This window comes from Hemitrygon akajei, chromosome 23 (assembly GCF_048418815.1).
Source record: "Hemitrygon akajei chromosome 23, sHemAka1.3, whole genome shotgun sequence".
Taxonomy (NCBI): domain Eukaryota; kingdom Metazoa; phylum Chordata; class Chondrichthyes; order Myliobatiformes; family Dasyatidae; genus Hemitrygon; species Hemitrygon akajei.
In genome coordinates, this window is record NC_133146.1 from 58,877,097 (window position 1) to 58,896,501 (window position 19,405).

Genomic DNA, 19,405 nt, shown 5'->3' on the forward strand with positions numbered 1-19,405 from the left:
GAACACTTGGTATAGTTATATCCTAGAATGGGGTTGGACTGATAATCTTTTGGTTCAAAGGCAATACTCCTCTCAGCAAAACAGTCAGCAGTCAAAATGATATTCAACAAGTCCATGTGTAATATTCTATTTCTACCATGGGCTTTGAAATTACTTAATGTGCAAAGGAAGATTGTCAGTGTGAAAATTATTTTGCAGAGTATGCTGGTTATGGAAGCATTCAGCCATGGCATCTTCTCACAGCGATAACCAAGGCAAGAGGAAAAGAAGCCTGAGGTCCCACCATCACATTCCACTACCATCCTGTTCTTGAACTAACCTGCACGACCTTATTCGCTACATCTGGACATTTTTAAAAATTTAATTGTGTTCTTTTTGTTTAATTTATTCTTTACTTCTGAATGCTGCTTTAAGAATGCTATGTGCCGGTGATGGTGCTGCAAGTGATGGTGATGATCCTGTACACTTGTACATATGACAAGTCGTTTGTTCATTATATGCCATGTTTTGTGACGTAGGCAATCATGGTCTTTTCAAGACCATCATTGTTCTAGGTAAATTTTACTATAAAAATAGTTTGCCATTGCCTTCTTCTGGGCAGTGTCCTGACAAGATGAGTAATTCCAGCCAATCAACACTCTTCAGAGATTGTCTACCTGGCGTCAGTGGTCACATAACCAGAACTTGTGATATGCATCAGCTGCTCATACGACCGTTCCACCACCTGCTCTCATGGCTTCATGTGACCCTGATCGAGCTAAACAGGTGCTATGCTTGCCCAAGGGTGACCTGAAGGCTAGCAGAGGGAAAGAGCGTCTTACACCTTCGGTAGAGATGTTTCTCCACCCCACAACTCTGCATATGACAATAAATATCAACTTTGATGTGCTCAGCAGCTGAGGAGCATATCCAGAGAGAGAGAGAAGAAACTTAACATGGAAGTCTCCATATTTTTTCCTTATTTCAGATATCAAAAGGTCAGCATCTGTCATTAAGGACGGCAGGATGGGACATGCCCTCTTCTCACTGCTTCCATCAAGGAGGAGATTCAGGAGCCTGAGGACACGCAGTCAACATCTCAGCAACAGCTTGTTGCCCTCTGCCAACAGACTTTTGAATGGACAACGAACCCCGTGAACATGACCTCAGCATTTTTCCTCTCTTTTTCCACTACTTATTTAGATACACACACACACACACACACACACACACACACACACACACACACACACACACACACACACACACAATTTGGGTGGTAAGATAGAGATACCTCTCTACCAAAGAAGGTGTAAGGCACAAGGCACCCCTGCACCCCTTCCCCCAGCTAGCCTGCATGTCACCCTTGGGCAAGGTGTAGCACCTGCTTAGCCCCTAATCAGGGTCAAGTGAAGCCAAGGGAGCAAGTGGTAGATGGTGGTATGAGCAGCTGGGGCATGTCACAAGTCCTGGTTATGAGAGACCACTGGCGCCCGGCAGACAACCTCTGAAGCGTAGATAGATAGGTACTTCATTGATCCCAAAGGAAATCAGTGTCTCAGTAGCATTACAAGTGCACAGATGTAAATATTAGAAGTGGAAAGAATAAAAAAAGTTACAAGAAACAGTTTAACAGGAGTGGGGGTGGGGGTGGGGGGGGTATCACTTCCCCGGCTGCAGGTTGACTCATTATAGAGCCTAATGGCTGGGGGTAAGAACCATCTCTTGGAGCAGCGCAGTTGTCTCAGTCTGTTACTGAAAGTGCTCCTCTGTTCAGCCAAGGTGGCATGCAGGTGAGAAACATTGTCCAGAACGCCCAGGATTATTCAAGCCATACTGGCCGAAAGCCAAAGGAAAATAAATTCCCGAGCACTGTCTCAATTCCCACACTCGCTCTTGAGTCATGGCATCTCATTGGTACCGAGGGTTTCAAACTTCAAGCTATGTGTAGAACTAAGAAACTTTTTTAAAAATCCCCTTCTTTCCCTTAGAGTTATTGGATGTGGCCCAACAACTCCCAGCTGTACTTCTGGTTCCTTAACAACTGTAGCAAAATCACTGGAGACGGTCACGCCCTGGGAGTTTTATTAATGATTACAGGTTGACGTCGACTGAAGTGGGGGGGAAAAGGAAAAGCACCGCGGTGTGCGATTTCCGGGTGGAATGTCCCTTTGAGAAAACTTAAGAAGCTTGTTGACAGTCAGAAGAGCAGTGAGAGTTAGCTGGTGAAGCGTGAAGTGTTCCCGGGAGGTGCGCGGACGGCATTGCTCGGGACTGAACTAACGCACGGAATATACCGGCAGAGTGACAAGCTCGCGGTACAGTGAGTACTACCAAGTTCTTCTCTCGAAATGGGTTTTAAAAAGACAGAGGCTTTACGGGGTTTTATAGAATTCCTCAGAACATTGAGGGCAGAGATTTTTAAAATGTTGTATATGTTACACAGGTTAAGTAATGGCGAAGTGCAACATCACAGGAAAAGAAATTGCCGAGTACTATCTCTATTTGCCACACTGGCAGTTGCGTTGACTGACTTGAATCATATTCGGCATCTGATTGGTACCCAGGACCATTGTTGCAGTTTTGGTCACCTAATTACGGGAAGGATATTAATAAGGTTGAAAGAATGCAGAGAAGGTTTACAAGGATGTTGCTGGGACTTGACAAACCGAGTTACAGAGAAAGGTTGAATAGGTTAGGACTTTATTCCCCGGAGCGTAGAAGAATGAGGGGAGGTTTGATAGAGGTATATAAAATTATGATGGGTATAGATAGAGTGAATGCAAGCAGGCTTTTTCCACTGAGGCTAGGGGAGAAAAAAAAACCCCAGAGGACATGGGTTAAGGGTGAAGGGGGAAAAGTTTAAAGGGAACGTGGGGGGGGGGGGGCTTCTTCACGCAGACATTGGTGGGAGTGTGGAATGAGCTGCCAGATGAAATGGGGAATGCGGGCTCACTTTTAACATTTGAGAAAAACTTGGACAGGTACATGGATGAGAGGGGTTTGGAGGGATATGGTCCAGGTGCAGGTCAGTGGGACTAGGCAGAAAAATGGTTCGGCACAGCCAAGAAGGGCCAAAAGGCCTGTTTCTGTGCTGTAATGTTCTATGGTTTTATCAGACAGTGGCTGATGATGTGTTGACGATAAGACATAGGAGCAGAACTGTTTGTCTCTGCTGCGCCTGTGATGGATTACCCCTCTTAACCCCGTTCTTCTGTCTTCTCTCCGTAACCTTTCACGCCCTAATTAAGAACCTATATACAGTACTTAAAGCATACCCAATTGACTTGGCCGCCGCAGATTCGTCGCCCTCTGGCTAAAGAAGAGCCTCCTCATCTCTGTTCTAAAGAGACGTCCCTGTGTTCTGAGCATGTTCTCGACTCCCCCACTTGAGGAAAAATGTTGGAGTTTCTCCATAACGATGTGTTTGATCCTAGGTGAGGCTCAGTACTGAGTCCGTTTCTCCGCAAGACAAAGGGTGCTGGAAATAAAAGACATTTGCAAGGATAGTAGATTATTTGCATGCCTGCAGGGAAAGAGTAAGGGAATGCATTGCTTCGCAGACAGCTAGCACAGACTAAGTGGGCCGAATTTACACCCCAGCACCCACCCCACCGACTGTGCTGCAACAATTGCTCTAACACTTGTGGCATAAATCGGCTAGAATGAGGTTCCTTCGTCCAGGCAGTCTCGTTCCACTTGAATACGAAATGAAATATCTTCGCTCGGGATTTGCGCCCGGAGCTGAAGTGAATAAGCAGACCTGTGGGAACTGTCAGGGCCAGCCGTATTGTAGTGTCCCAATGTTAACAACTGCGCGCCGATAAAGTGTGTTTGGATCGGCCTTCTAAACAGTCCAGGTCTGTGGTGGTGGTTTGGGAGGCCAGGTCCGGGACTGTCAGGTGCCCAGAGGGCTCGGTGCTCTCCAGGGCCAAATCGTTCGAACAATGCTTAACCGTTTGCGCGATTTTTTGTTTTTTGGCGGGGTGGTTTGTTATGTTTTTCCTTGAACGGCTTCCATGGTTTTCTTTGTTTTGTGGCTGTTTAGTTTTGACGACGATTCTCCGAGCTGAATCCATACTGAATACGTACCCTGTACTTTGATCATAAATGTACCATGAACCTTGAACCTTGAACGATGCAGTAGGAAGGTCACTTGCATCTCACTCTCTCTCTCTCTCTCTCTCTCTCTCTCTCTCTCTCTCGCTCTCTCTCTCTCTCTCTCTCTCTCTCTCTCTCTCTCTCTCCTCTCTCTCTCTCTCTCTCTCTCTCTCTCTCTCTCTCTCTCTCTCTCTCTCCTCTCTCTCTCTCTCTCTCTCTCTCTCTCCTCTCTCTCTCTCTCTCTCTCTCAACTTGATCATCACAACTGTTTCACGCAACTAGGACTCTTATTAAATTTGTTGGGCAAAACCGGTGTGAAGGTATTTGGCTTTCTTGTAGGAAAAGAAGTAAAACAGGAAAGCTTAAGCAACATCAGAATAAGATTCTGTACTCTCCAGTGTGTTTGTTTTTCCTTGCTGTGATTTGTAAGCTTTGCTGTGTGGTTATCATTTTCCTATAAAAAGTCCCTCTGGCTAAAGAAATTTCTGCTCATCTCGGTTCTAAAGAGATGTCCATGTATGTATGTATATAAATATGCGCTGGGGCACATCGTCAATGATGTAACCTGGGGTCATCGGGTGTTTCAGTTCCTCCAACGTCAGATGCTCTTGCCCAGGCGACCCAGCCAGGTTTGATCAGACCCCGGCTTGCGTCCCAGCAACACTGGTCCACAAAGTCGCTGAGGAACACCTTGTGCGCCGTTATGCAGCTCTTTTTCAAATTGGGCTAGTCTGCTTTAAGCACCCGGACTATAATTCCCCCTTCTGAATTTAGGTATTTTTGACCTTAACTGGACTTTGTATAAGTTGTAATATCATCATCATCGTTATGTGCCTCGTTATATGATTTGGGCAATCATGGTCTTCCATCTGATTGTTGCCTGTTGGGAAGATCCTGCACTCTGATGTTCTTATTCTTTTCTCTGTCCCTGACAACGATTAGAAACAGAAAACCTACAGCACAATACAGTTGTGCCGAACACGTCCCTACCTTAGAAATTACTTGGTTTACCTATAGCCCTCTATTTTACTAAGCTCCATGTACCTATCTAAAAGCCTCTTAAAAGACCCTATCGTATCTGCCTCCACCAACGTTGCTGGCAGCCCATTCCACGCATTCACCACTCTCTGAGTAAAAAACTTACCCCCTGTTCTAAAACCTCTGTACCTACTCCCCAGCACTTTAAACCTATGTCCTCTTGTAGCAACCATTTCAGCCCTGGGAAAAAGCCTCTGACTATCCACACGATCAATACCTCTCATCATCTTGTACACCTCTGTCAGGTCACCTCTCATCCTCCTTCGCTCCAAGGAGAAAAGGCCGAGTTCACTAAACCTATTCTCATAAGGCATGCTCCCCAATCCAGGCAACATACTTGTAAATCTCCTCTGCAAATCTTCCTTGTAAATTTTCTTAGTAAATCTTTTCTACAGAAGTGGCTTGACATTGCCTTCTTCTGGGAAGTGCCCTTACAGGACAGGTGACCCCCAGCCATTATCAATACTCTTCAGAGATCGTCAGCCTGGCATCAGTGGTCACATAACCAGGACTTGTGATATGCGCCAACTGCTTGTACAACCATCCACCACCTGCTCATATCACTTCACATGACACTGGCTGGGGGGGCAAAGCAGGTGCTACACCTTGCCCAAGGGGGACCTGCAAGCTAAAATGGAATGAAAGAGACGCATTTCCACCCCGCCACCTGAAATAGTATAAACTGATAAAATATAATATTTAAACATAAATGTTGAATGTTACCAAGTTCAATTCACTGTGTTCTTATTGTTAGTAAAGAGCCAATCTGAAATATTGGCACTGACTGGATCTTGGGATTTTTTTAGAACTACTGTATATTTTTGTTTAATATTCCTGGAGTTTGCTGATACATTTTATTCTTCTCCCACCAGATCTGTTCTAATAGTAAAAATCTTATTTAAAAATGAATAAAAAAGGTAATAATTTTACATTTTTAAATGGTTTCTATTTTTCAAAGAAAAATGCTTGATCACATTATTTAGCTTGCATTGTAATCAAAAACTTCTATGCTACATGAGAACACCAGAGAATCCTTTCTTCAGCACCACCTCCTCCGCGTGCTATTTTCACCAAAATTACTGTTGCTCCCTTTCACTGAAAATGACTAATGCTTCAAAATTGAACTGAGAATCTTACTTGGGGATGGGATTAAAAAATTCTTTGCCACCTGCATTAGTAACTCTAGACCCTTAGAGTCTGAGTATTTTGTTCATGCTACACGGCCAGATTTCTTGCCCGCTTTTTGCCACTTGCACAATTTGTCTTTTTTTCACAGATTGGGTGTTTGATGTTTTCTCACACGAGTTCAGTGGTGCTTCTTTGTTTCACGGCTGCCTATGGGAGGACGGATCTCTGAGAGTAGTATTCTGCATGATAATAAAGTTACTTAGAATCTTTAAGGGATTTGGCATGGTCTACCTTTAAAATTTTACAGATTCCATGCTATTTTAGAAGTTTAAAAATTTGGTACTATTTTTCCCTTGCTTTGGACTGCACTATCATGAAAGTAAACCAATGTGAAACCTGCTGAAGATATTTTGTTATTTGATATGGTACTAATACAGAGTTATCTTATAAAATACAGTTAAATTAATGCTACAATGTTTCAAAATAGGCAATTCAGCATTTTACTTGGGAAATGACATCAAGGAGGATGACATTTGCTATGAGGACTATCTGATAAAGTCACCACCTGTGAGTCAATTTGGAACACAGGTACGTTCAAAATATTCACTGAGATGTTGTATTTGACAGCTTTTTAAGCATTCATGAATATATTTCTGGTATTGAAAATACAGGAAAATTGCAAACAAAAACCCATGTAAGTATAATGTGATATGGAAGAAATCTGTATCTAAAAAATCATTTTGCATAATGTTTTCATACATAAAACCTGGCACGGTAGCGTAATGGTTAGCACAACACCTTACAGTATAGATGGCCCGGGTTCAATTCCTGCCGCTGCCTGTAAGGAGTTTGTATGTTATCCTCGTGTCCGCATGGGTTTCCTCCAGGTGCTCCTGTTTTCTCCTGCAAGCCAAAGACTTACTGGTTGGTAGGTTACTTGGTCATTGTAAATTGTCCCGTGATTAGGCGTGGATTTAATCGGGGCTTTGTTGGGTGGTGTGGCTTGAAGTGGGGTGGAAGGGCCTATTCAACAAATAAATATTTCTTTAAATTGAAGAGAATATTGCCTTTTAGCAAAACATCCCATCAATGCACTTAAAAATGTAGTGAACAGCCATTGAAAAAGTTGTCCTATCAAACAAAGGAACAAAAAGTTTAGTGAAATGACAGTTCCTTTCCCTCCACGATCAGAGTGTCTGAACAGACAAAGAACCCATGAACATTACCTCACTAATTTTGCTCTTTTTTTGCACTACCTATGTAATTTTTAAAATGTATTTCTTGTAATTTTTTGCATGTGTTGTGTATTGCACTGTACTGCTGTACAAGTTTCAGGACATAAATCTGTCATCACAAAGCTGATTCTGATTCTAATGTACTCTCGTTATATGTGCCAGAATTCCACTTGTAACTTAAATTTGAATAACCTATTGCACAATGTCACACAGCAAGATCAGGAACATTACCTGAAATGAATATTACCTGAGTTATTCAATGTTGTCCTGTCACTTTCATGAGTTACAGAAGAATATAGCACAGGAAAAGGCCTTTCAGCAACAGTTATGTCTGTTAATACAGGGTGAAGGGAGTGAATTTAAATGAGCAAAATAACCAGAAGACCATAAGATATAGGAGCAGAATTAGGCCATTTGGCCCATCGAGTCTGCTCTGCTGTTTCATCATGGCTGATCTATTTTCCCTCTCAGCCCCAACCTCCTGCCTTCTCTCAATATCCCTTCATGTCCTGACTAATCAAGAATCTATCAACCTCTGCCTTAAATATACCCAATGACTTGGTCTCCACAGCTGCCTGTGGCAACGAATTACGCAGATTCACCACTCTCTGGCTAAAGAAATTCCTCCTCATCTCCATTCTAGAAGGATGCCCCTGTATTCTGAGGCTGTGTCTTCAGGTCTTGGACTCCCCCATCATACAAGGTGTCTTTAAATATTTCTGCAAAAAATCTCAATGAAAGATATTGATAATCAAAAACACTTCCTTCAAATAAAAGGTGTAGCCATGGACACTCGCATGGGTCCCAGCTATGCCTACTTTTTGTCTGCTACATGGAACAGTCTATATCCCAAGCCTACACTTGTGGCCATCTGCCACTTTTCCGTAGCTACATCAGTGACTACATTGGTGCTGCTTCCTGCACCCATGCAGAGCTCATCAACTTCATTCACTTTGCCTCCAACTTCCACCCTGTCCTCAAATTTACCTGGTCGATTTCCGACTCCTCCCTTCCCTTTCTCTATCTCTGGAGACAGCTTATCTACTGATGTCTATTATAAGCCTACTGACTCTCACAGCTACCTGGACTATACCTCCTCCTACCCTGTTACATGTAAAAACGCCATTCCCTTCTCTCAATTCCTTCGTCTCCGCCATATCTGCTCTCAGGATGAAGCTTTTCAACTCAGAACAAAAGGGATGTTCTGCTTTTTCAAAGAAGGGTGATTCCCTTCCTCCATCATCAACACTACCCACAACAGCATCTCTTTCATTTCACGCATATCTTCTCTCACCCGATTCTCCCACCACCCTACCAGGAATAGGGCTCCTCTTGTCCTCATCTACCACCCCACCAGCCTCTGTGTCCAGCACATAATTCTCCGCAACTTCCGCCATCTCCAATGGGATCCCACCACCAAACACATCTTTCCCTCGCCCCCACTTTCTGCTTTCCGGAGGGATCGCTCCCTATGTAACTCCCTTGTCCATTTGTCCCTCCTCACTGATCTCCCTCCTGGCACTTACCCTTGCAAACAGATCAAGTGCTACACCTGCCCATACACCTCCTCCCCTAACACAGCTTAAGGCCCCAAACAGTTCTTCCAGGTGAGGTGACACTTCACCTGTAAGTCTGTTGGGGTCATCTACTGTATCTGGAGCTCTTGGTGTGGCCTTAAATATACCCAATGACTTGGCCTGCTCAGCCATCTGTGACAACAAATTACACAGACTCACCACTTTCTGGCTAAAGAAATTCCTCCTCTCTGTTCTAGAAAGACCCCTCTATTCTCAGGTGGTGTCCTCTGGTCACCTATTTTAATTCCACTTCCTATTCCCATTTCGATAAGTCTATCCACAGCATCCTCTGCTGTCACAATGAGGCCACACTCAGGTTGGAGGAACAACACCTTATATTCTGTCTGGGCAGCCTCCAACCTGCTTGCATGAACATCAATTTCTTGAACTTCTGGTAATGGGCCCCCCCTTCACCATTCCCCATCCCCTTTACCCTCTCTCACTATCTCTAGTGCTCTTTCTCCCTTTCCCTTCTTCCACGGCCTGAAGTCCTCTCTTATAGATTCCCCTTCTCCAGCCCTGTATCTCTTTCACCAATCAACTTCCCAGCTCTGTACTTCACCTCTCCCTCTCCCGATTTTACCAATCACCTTGTGCTTCTCCTTTCCCCCCCCCCCCCCACTTTTTAATCGACTCATCTTTTTTTCTCCAGTCCTACTGCAGGGTCTCGGCTTGAAACATCAACTATACTCTTTTCCATAGATGCTGCCTGACCTGCTGAGTTCCTCCAGCATCTTGTGTGTGTTGCTTGGATTTCCAGCATCTGCAGATTTTCTCTTGTTTGTGACTTTCATATCAGTGCAGTTTTAACATTCATCCAGTGTACGATTTTTGTGAAAATTTGGTTGAATAAGTTAAAAGATATTTGAAGATCAAGACCTCTTACTTGGCACAAGACTGTTGGTCTGTCTGGCCTCAGTGAATGATGTCCCCTCTAGGCTTCTGATAGGCATAGGCACCTACAGGTGTTTCCAACTTGGTGTCCACAGGCCCTTTGCTTAATGCTATTGGTCCGTGGCATAAAAAAGGTGTGGACCCCCCACCCCCACCCCGGGCCTAGGTATGTGATCAATACCAGCAACTCTGAAAAATCCTCCAAGTTCCCTGAAAAGGTGAGTGAATCAGCATCAGCCTTTTCTCCCAACCACATCTCTGGCTCCGAGGCCTTTGTAGCACCAAACCAACAGCACTGGACTGGCCATATCAACTGCATGCTTGACACCGAACTCCCCAAACAGGGCCCTTATTCTGAGCTTGTGGGAGGAGGTAAGCAGGCAGACAGAAAAAGACTGAAGGATGTGCTCAAAGTTTCCTTAAAGTTCAAAATTCCCACTGATTCTTGGGAACCACTGGCCCATGACCATCTAAAGTGCAGCAGCATTCAGGATTGTGTTGAATACCTCGAGGATGTATATTAGGAGCACGCAGAATCCCCGTGTTAGAGGGGAAAGAGCACGGCATGTTACAACCTTGCCCCCTCAGTCACTTCCTGCCTATTCGTGGAAGAGTCTGCAGTTTACAGCGGGCCTCATCACCCACCTCAGAACACAGAACCTCACTGGAAGCAGGTCATCCTCAACTCCGGGGACTGTCATAGGACGTGAACTAAGAGACAAAATTATGAATCTATGGCATTTACTTACCACAGCATGGTGTAAAATTTGCATTTTCTGAAATTAATCTCTGTGAGGAGCAAACCTTAGGCTTGTTAGCACAATGCCACCAACTAGCCAATCTGCACTTCTAGCAAGTTTGCTCTTGGTGTGGGTTGGCCTTTACTCAGAATCATTATTTTCTTTACTTAGTCATCATGGAAAAAACGATACTTCATACTGGCAAAATCAAAAGAAGAACATGTTCTGAGTTACTTCAAAAACAAAGAAGTGAGCCGAAAGTCACTGCCACGGGGGGAGATACCTATAAGAAAGTAAGAACACAGCATTATTAAAGTTAATTTATTTTTCATGCATTGAAGTTCTGCTGTGGTTTATAGAATATCTATACCAAGTTCTCTTCAGAACAGTTTGTCTTTTATTAATTTGTCTGGTAAATTTTGGTGATTGAACCTGAAATGGCTACTCAATCAACTTTCACTTAAAGAGAGCAGTCTCAGCTTTGACTTAATTGAGAATGGTTCCTTTGACAGTTTTCAGTATTCATTCTGACTTATCTACTTAAGCCATCATCCCCTACTGGGGCATAGGCTGCCATCAGCAACTCACCAGAGTTCTCTGTCCTGGGCCAGTCTTTCAAGTTGTCACAAGTGTAGCCCATCTTCTCCCAGGGATGAGGTCTTTGGAGCTTCTGTTAACATTTCTGGAGCTCTGGCTTTTTACGGGATCGGGTTCCGAGCTGCATACCTAAACCTCCTCCTTTCACAGCTTGGCTTGGGACTATCCATGGCAGAATTGATTAATCCTGATCTACATACTACTTTCACTGCAAGACGTGTTCCATATGTAACCCATCCTCCATTTCTAGATCAAATGATGCTTCCTAATGTCAGCACTCCTGTGATATATTCCATCTTTCTTTTCCAAAGCTTTAAGTCTGTTAGAGTATCCTTGCTATATTGAATCTGATTGGCTATCCCTGACCCAAGTACATGCATGACTTAAAAAAAAGTGTTGAAGGGAAGGGCATTGCTATGTTTTGCTCAGTCCTGACATTGGAAAGCCCAAATAAATCTGAAGCCATCAGAAGAGGCTGAAGGGAAATGACTGTGTTACATCCCATTTTGTGTCATAAAAAACAGGTGACATTACTTGTACCTCCTACGCTTAATAAAGTGGCCACTGAGTGTACGTTCGTGGTCTCCCACTGCTGTAGCCCATCCGCTTCATGGTTTGATGTGTTGTGCGTTCAGAGATGCTCTTCTGCACACCACTGTTGTAATGCATGGTTATTTGAATTACTGTCACATTCTAGTCAGCTTGAACCAGTCTGACCTCTCTCATTAACAAGGCATTTTCCCCTACAGAACTGCTGCTCACTGGATGTTTTTTGTTTTTTGCACCATTCTCTGTAAACTCCAGAGCAGGGATTCCCAACCTGGGGTCTACGGACCACTTGGAGAACCGTTAGAGAGGCTGGAAACCCCTGTTCTAGTGACTGTTGTGAGTGAAAGCCCCAGAAAGTGAACAGCGGTTTCTGAAATCCTCAAACCACCCTGTCTGGCACCAACAATCATTCCACGGTCAGAGTCATTTAGATCACATTTCTTTCCCCATTCTGATGCTTGGTCTGAACAACAACTGAACCTCTTGACTATGCCTGAATGCTTTTATGCATTGAGTTACTGCCGCATGATTGGCTGATTATATATTTATATTTCCCAGCGGGTGTACTAATGAAGTGACCACTCGGTATATGTGTAGAATTCCTCAGGGAAGTGACCATTGCACAGTCATTTTTAGTTGCCACATTAATGACCATTCTACTGTCATTAGTTCAGGAATAAGCTGTACACCAGGCATTTCATGATTCTCTACTGTGCACAGAACCATGCCTAACTAAAACAGGATCTGGTAACACACAAGTTTGGGCTAAAAAGAGACAGAAATTTCCAGCTAAGGAAACCCAATCTGCTACTCTTGCCTTTAGTTAATGTCCCGGAAAACTCCATTAATGTACAACTATTTCAACATAGCTGTTACAGAGACAGAAGAGTCTTTGTACATAATGAAACAAGTATTAACTTCTGCCCTCTCAAATTCTGTCCACCATTGTAAACGTGAAGAAGATGATGAATGACTCACCTTTAATTAGAAGGGTAAAAATCAAGATTATTCCTTAGCATTTAACACCTTTTCCATATGCCAAAAGTGGAATTTCCCAGTGGCCAACCATTTTAATTCTATTCCCATTCCTGTTCCAACATTGTTCCATGATGAGCCACTCTCAGGGTAGGGGAGCAACACCTCATAATTCCATCCAGGTAGTCTTCAATCTGATTGGCTGAATATAGATTTCTCCTTCCAGTAATTTTTCCATCCTACCTCCCCTCCTCTTCTATTCCCCTCTCTGGTCTCTTATATTTTCTCAACACCCTATCCCCTGGTGCCCCCTCCTCCTTCCCTTTCTCCCATGATCCACTCTCCTATCAGATTCCTTCCTCTACAGCCCTTTACTTTTCCTTCCCACCCGGCTTCACCTATCACCTTCCAGCCTGTCCTCCTTCCCTTCTGCCCGCCTTTCAATTCTGGCACCTTTCCCTTCCTTTCCAGTCCTGATGAAGGGTCTTGTCCAGAAACGTTGACTGTATCAACATTTCCATAGATGCTGCATGACCTGCTGAGTTGCTCTAGTATTTAGTGTGTGTTGCTTAACATTTAATTGCTGTTTTAATCATTAAAGTTTTATTAATGTGATCAAAAGCTAACACAAACCATATTTGATAATCTTTCATATATTTCTCTTTATTTAAACAGCATTATAGAGTTATGCATTAGACCAGATTACCATCCCAAATGGAATACACTACAAAAACTTTTAAAATGTTCTTCTGAGAATGTTATGCTTGTGAAGACTGAAGAAAGAGAATACTTTTTTATCGGAGAAGCGTGAGTATTGAGAACTAAAGTGATCACATTTTGGTATCAACAAATGCAGAATGTTCTGAGAAGCTTGAGTGAAAATGTATAATATAACTAATATTATACAAATAGAGCACAGCAGGACATTGTCATGACTAATATTCTGAAGCTTAAGAATTTACCCAAGTTTACCAGTTAACCATGGTACTAATAAACTAAATTGTCTTTGATCCTGTCTCCAATTAACTTGCTGGTGACTTTCTAAGTATGGCACTGAAAACAGGCCCACTACATCTTGGAGATGGTCACACACAATAGTATTGCCCGTCAGCCTCATCTCTAGCACTGCTTAACAGAGCTTCTATCAGGTGCAGTTACAACTTACTATTTTTTGTTCCCACATCACCTTTGATTCTTTTGTCACTCACACTACAGAATTTATATTAGCCACTTGGAAGGAAATCAGTGCACCTATGTGGTTCCAAGAAAAATGAACAAACTTCAAAATTCAACTTGAATTTATTATCAAAGTACAAATATGTCAGCTTATACAACCCTGAGATTCAGTTCCTTGCATGCATGCACAATAAATCCAAGAAACACAATAGAATCAATGAAAGATGGCACCCAACAGGACAGACAAACAACCCGTGTGCAAAAGACAACAAACTGTGCCAATACAAAAAAAAAAGAAAGAAATATTGAGAACATGAGATGAAGAGCCAGACTGACATGACCCAAATTCAGGACCAAACTTGGGTCCCTGGATGGGGGTGACAGTAGAACCAGACACCATGGTAACATAGTGGTTAGTGCAACACTATTACAGCTCGGGGCACTGGAGTTTGGAGTTCAAGTTCAGATTCTGTAAGGAGTTTATACATTCTCCCGAGGACTGTCTGGATTTCCTCCAGGTGCTTCAATTTCCTCCCACAGTCCAAAGATGCACTGGTTGGGGGGTTAAGTGGTCATTGTAAATTGTCCTGTGATTACGCTAGGTTTAAATAGGTGGGTTGCTGGGCAGCTTGGCTCAGTGGGCTGGAAGGACCTGTTCAGTGCTGTATCTCTAAACAAATAAATAGATAAAGAACGAAACTGAGGCACTACTATGGTGTAAAGGTGATTTAGAAGTGAACTGTAAATAATTCCAAGGCATACACATCTGGAATTAAGGTGACAGAATTATGTGCTCGTATATATGGGGGAAGTCATTGGAAGTCCACAGAAGTTTCCATCAACCAAGCTTTTAAAGGTCATGAAGTTAGGGGAAGACTGGCAATAAACAGGGTGTGAAATGGTATCACTACATGTGTAACGGTGAGAATGTCCTGTAGATTACCTCTTTTAACTGTGTCTTTTCATTCTCAGAAAATCCTTAGAATTACTGCACCAAGTAATTGCAAGTCTGCGTCAGATGTGTGAAAGCCAAATCCAGGTAAGAAAAATTGACACATGCAAAACTAACTGTGGCTAAAAGTTTCAAATGCGCTTGTTCATTTAGAATCATCTTAACACCAATTAAAATGCTACAGGTGCTTCCATAATGTGTGCAACTTGTATTTATAATTTAGTATGAACTAGTAGTGATATGATTATTGGTTAAAGTATATTTAAATTGATCTTGTATCAACACTCTGGTGGTATTTTTATTGTCCAGAAATCCAGTGCCAAGAGGTGCGTGATTCTGCAATGTTTTATACAACTGAAAAATAAATACACAAACTAGGCTTAAAGTTTAGATTTCTAGGATGCTTGGTTTTCAAGTTTTAAATGATGTTTATCTACAGAATAATTCCTGTGAACTTGTGAATACCAAACTGAACCAACAATCACAATTTACACCACCAAATGAAGCTGATGAAATCTATGTCTCAATAGGTGAAGTTCTGCAGCAAGAGCAGGTAATGCGATATATTTCAATGCATTCTGTGGTGTTGATACTTCTTACTTGATGGCCATTGGGAAGGAAATCTGAAGCCTCATTGTCCGGGGTCAGCCGTGGATGTTGCATCCAAGCTGTCTAGATGTGCACACCAGGGCAGTACAGTATGGAGAGCAAGGTTTTATTCATGAGCAAGCTGCCCCTCTCCATACATCTGATAACCCAAATGAGCAGCAAAGACCGATACAGTTTGGCACCAGCAGCATCACAGGAGTTGCCAGTCAATGTTGCACTCAACATGGGACTGCATTAGGGACTCCAGCTCCTTGGGAGTATTTTTCCTTGGGGTTTGCTCCCAAAGCCTTCGCCGTGAGTGGATATAGCCCCAAGGCAGCAGAGATCAGAGTTTTTCTTCTCCTAGATGAGCTGCCAATCACAGCTGATGAGCCCCATCTGCCCAAAGCGACTGGTATCAAGGAAGTATACATAGGGTAAAGGTAATGGGTACCTTGGTGTTGCTCTTTAATATTAAGCCAGTTAGTTGAAGGTGTTTCCCAATGATTTGATTAACTGGATAATTTACTTTGGTAACATACTCCATCTTGTCAGAGTGTATGAAGTTTAGGTCAAAGAGCAGACTCCCAGGGTGCTTTTCACTTTAGGGAAAAAGAATAGCAAAACCTACATCATAATCATCATCGTCCCACCTAACGAATTCATAAGAAGCTCCATTACCGAGAGTGATGCAAACATGGAATTTTCTTCTGGAGAACTTAGATGAGAAGAATGCCAAAGGTGCATTAAAGGAGACGTTGGTTGAGCAAAGAGAGGAGTGTGGTTAGAGGGTTATAGAAGGAAAGATGCTAGAGTGACGTGAATTAGAGGCTCTTTTCAGTGATGTAAAATCTGCATGTGATGAGTAGACATTGCTAGAATGCCTCTAGAAGCAATTATAATTTCACATTGAATCAGAATCGAGTTCATTATCGCTGACAATATCTTGTTAGCTTGTTAAACTTGTTTTGGATGGTCAGTGACGGATTCTTGAGGTACCCCCTTGAAGATGTTCTCAATGGTAGAGAGGGTTGTGCCAGTGATGGGGCTGACTGAGCTGGCCACCACCCCCCCCCCCCCGAACCTGGAGGAACGGTGGGCCACTCTTAGTCGAGCCTCTACCCTTTGACCTGTTTGGTATGGGTGACCTTACCAAGAGCCAAAGCATAAAGACCTGACTCCAGCCAACATAGCTCTCCCAGTCATTGAGGCATGCAAGCCTTCAAACCCTGTGACAAGGTTGTGGTCCTCTTGGAGGTTGATGAAGGATCTCAGCTGGAAATATTCCCCTCTATAGATGCTGCCTGACCTGCTGCTGAGTTCCTCCAGCATTTTGTGTGTGCTACTCAAAATTTCCAGCACCCACAGCATTGTGTTTGGGACTCAGAACACAAGTTCAAGTTTATTGTTGTCATATGCTTACATCATGCTATGAAAAGCATCTTTTTGCTGCAGCAGCACAGTGCATTACGAGACGAGGATAAATAGAAGTTATACATTTAAATTAACATAAATTATATATAACTTGCATATTGTCTGCAGTTAACTTTGTGCACTGTGAACAGATTGAAGTTAACAACAATAGATAGATACCATAAAGATATTACAAAGACCAAAATGGCAATTTACCTTTTAGATCAAAAACACCTCAACATCGAAAAGCATAGCGGTTAGCGCGGTGCTATTACAGCTCGATGTGTCAGAGTTTGGACTTCAATTCCAGTGCCATCTGTAAGGAGTTTGCACCCCGTGACTGTGTGGGTTTCCTCTGGGTGCTCTGGTTTCCTCCCACATTCCAAAAACATACCAGTTGGTAGGTTGATTGGTCACTGTAAATTGCCCTGTGATTAGGCTGGAGTTAAATAGGTGGCACGGCTCGTTGGGGGGAAAGGGCCTGCTCCACGCCGTATCTCTAAAATAAAATTATAAAAATGTTTTGGGATGTTCGTATCTGAAGCACTTCTACGTGCATGAACGATGGACATATTTTGCACAGATTTAGAGATCATTGATTATTGCGATCTGCAGTTGTTTGAAAGTGAAGATGTGGTGAAACGTGTTGAACTTCTGAGGCAGCAGACCTTGCAGTAAAAGCATTTTGAGTTGACCAGGTGCTGAAACTACAGAAGGTGCTACAGACTTGAATGAATTTGATGGACTGGACAGACATCATTAAAAGATTATTAATGTATCCTTGCTTTCAGGCACACAAACAACAAAGGGTCACAAGCGATCCAGAACCATTTGTTGAATATACTTTCACAGAAGACTCAAAGTCCTATTACGATGTTCCCAGGAGTATACTACACAGGCTGTCACAGGTAGTGTAAATGTCCTCTTTCCAAACATTTGCCAGCGTTGCACTGCTAGAATCAGCTTTCTTACATCTGCGGTAACTGGGGTTCAAGCCTGACCACTGAGTTTGCACATTTCCCCCGGGCACACCGGTTTCTTCCCAAGCCCCAAAGACGTGTGGCTTGGAAGGTCCATTGGCAACCGTAAATCGCTCCTAGTTACAGGTGAGTGGTCAGCATAGATTTGGTTGACCAAAGGGTCTGTGTGCTCTAGGTAACTCTATAAGTTCTGTTCCAAGCTGAGAGGACTCTGCAAAAGCAGCTGGCTTTCCTGTGACAGGCAAGTTACAGAAGATGACAATAATAATATTAAATTATGAAATTATATTAAATCAAATGATTACAGGTTCCTTAAGGTTGTTATAGCTATGGTTGGTAATGGGGACAAGCTCCCACTACCTAGTAAATGCTCTGAATGGCATGTGCCTCAAATAGCCTCTGACAACCAAGTTCAGCTTAAGGCCTTCATTTGTGACTTGGCTTCTAAGCCTGGCGGAACCGTTTCTACTGACTGGAGAAAGGGCAAAGGCAGGTTACTGGCAACTTACAACCAGTCACTTTAGGCAGGTGGGGCTTGTCAGCCGTGGTTGGCAGCATCGGAGAAGGAAAACTCTGACGTCAAACCTCTGCTGCCGTGCGGCTATCCCCACTCATTGGGAAGGCTTCAGGAGTAATCCCTGAGGAAAAAAATCCAGAGCTGGAGTCCCTAAGGCAGTCCTACATTGAATTCAATGCTGACTAGCAACTCCCGGGACGCTGCTGGTACCAAGCTGTATCAGTCCCTGCCGTTCATGGAGCAGGGCAGCTTGCTACATGGCCAACGGCCTGCTGTCCATATTGTTCTACGCAGGCTTGTGTATCTAGATAGCTAGAGGCAATATCCATGGTCAACCCTGACCAACACAGGCCTCAGCTGACCGTGATTAGATAGGCACCTGGATGATGCAGAGCTGTTTAGGAGGAAAGGGTTAAATTGATCTTAGAGTAGGGTAAAAGGTCAGTACAACATTATGGGCCAAAGTGCCTGCAGTATGTGTAATGTCCTACATGCTAAGCAAAGGTATCAAAAGAGTAAGTTGTTTCGCTCATCTTTTCTTACTTGCAGCCCACACCAGAACCAGCCAACAAAGAAAAGCTACGTAGTTATTCACTGCCTGCCTCAGAGCCACCAGCCTTCTATGATGTACCCAGGAAGGTTATAGCTGCTGTAAGTTTGACAGATTTCTTTAAAAAAAATTGCTTCTTACCTACTTGTTTTTTTCCACTGTGGTTATATTAACACTTCCGTTAAATTACTGAACCAGTACCCAAAGCCATAAATTACCAATCCAGAGCCCTGAGTTTGAGTTTGTGTCTACCAGTTAAATAAAACAAATCAAAGTTCAAAGTGAATTTATCACCAAGGTACATATCTCTCACCATACACAACCCTGAGATTCATTGTGGGCATTTATAGTAAATGTAGAAACTCAATAGAATCATTGAAAGACATGCCCAACAGTTCGGACAAATAACCAGTGTG

General features: G+C 43.1%; 1 protein-coding gene across 3 annotated transcripts in view; it reads left to right on the forward strand.

Annotated features, from left to right (window-relative positions):
* Window positions 1–2,177: 2,177 nt before the first annotated feature.
* Window positions 2,178–19,405, forward strand: part of LOC140715483 (pleckstrin homology domain-containing family S member 1-like) — a 38,040-nt gene continuing 20,812 nt past the window's right edge. The window contains exons 1-9 of one of the 3 annotated variants that reach the window (XM_073027787.1): window positions 2,178–2,302; window positions 5,991–6,035; window positions 6,734–6,834; window positions 10,864–10,985; window positions 13,489–13,620; window positions 14,962–15,028; window positions 15,381–15,494; window positions 17,734–17,850; window positions 18,989–19,090. In XM_073027787.1, the coding sequence (XP_072883888.1) occupies window positions 6,023–6,035; window positions 6,734–6,834; window positions 10,864–10,985; window positions 13,489–13,620; window positions 14,962–15,028; window positions 15,381–15,494; window positions 17,734–17,850; window positions 18,989–19,090 (768 nt within the window). In that variant the 5' untranslated portion in view covers window positions 2,178–2,302; window positions 5,991–6,022. The remainder of the gene's footprint in view (window positions 2,303–5,990; window positions 6,036–6,733; window positions 6,835–10,863; window positions 10,986–13,488; window positions 13,621–14,961; window positions 15,029–15,380; window positions 15,495–17,733; window positions 17,851–18,988; window positions 19,091–19,405) is intronic. The other 2 variants (XM_073027788.1, XM_073027789.1) reach the window with 2 other exon arrangements.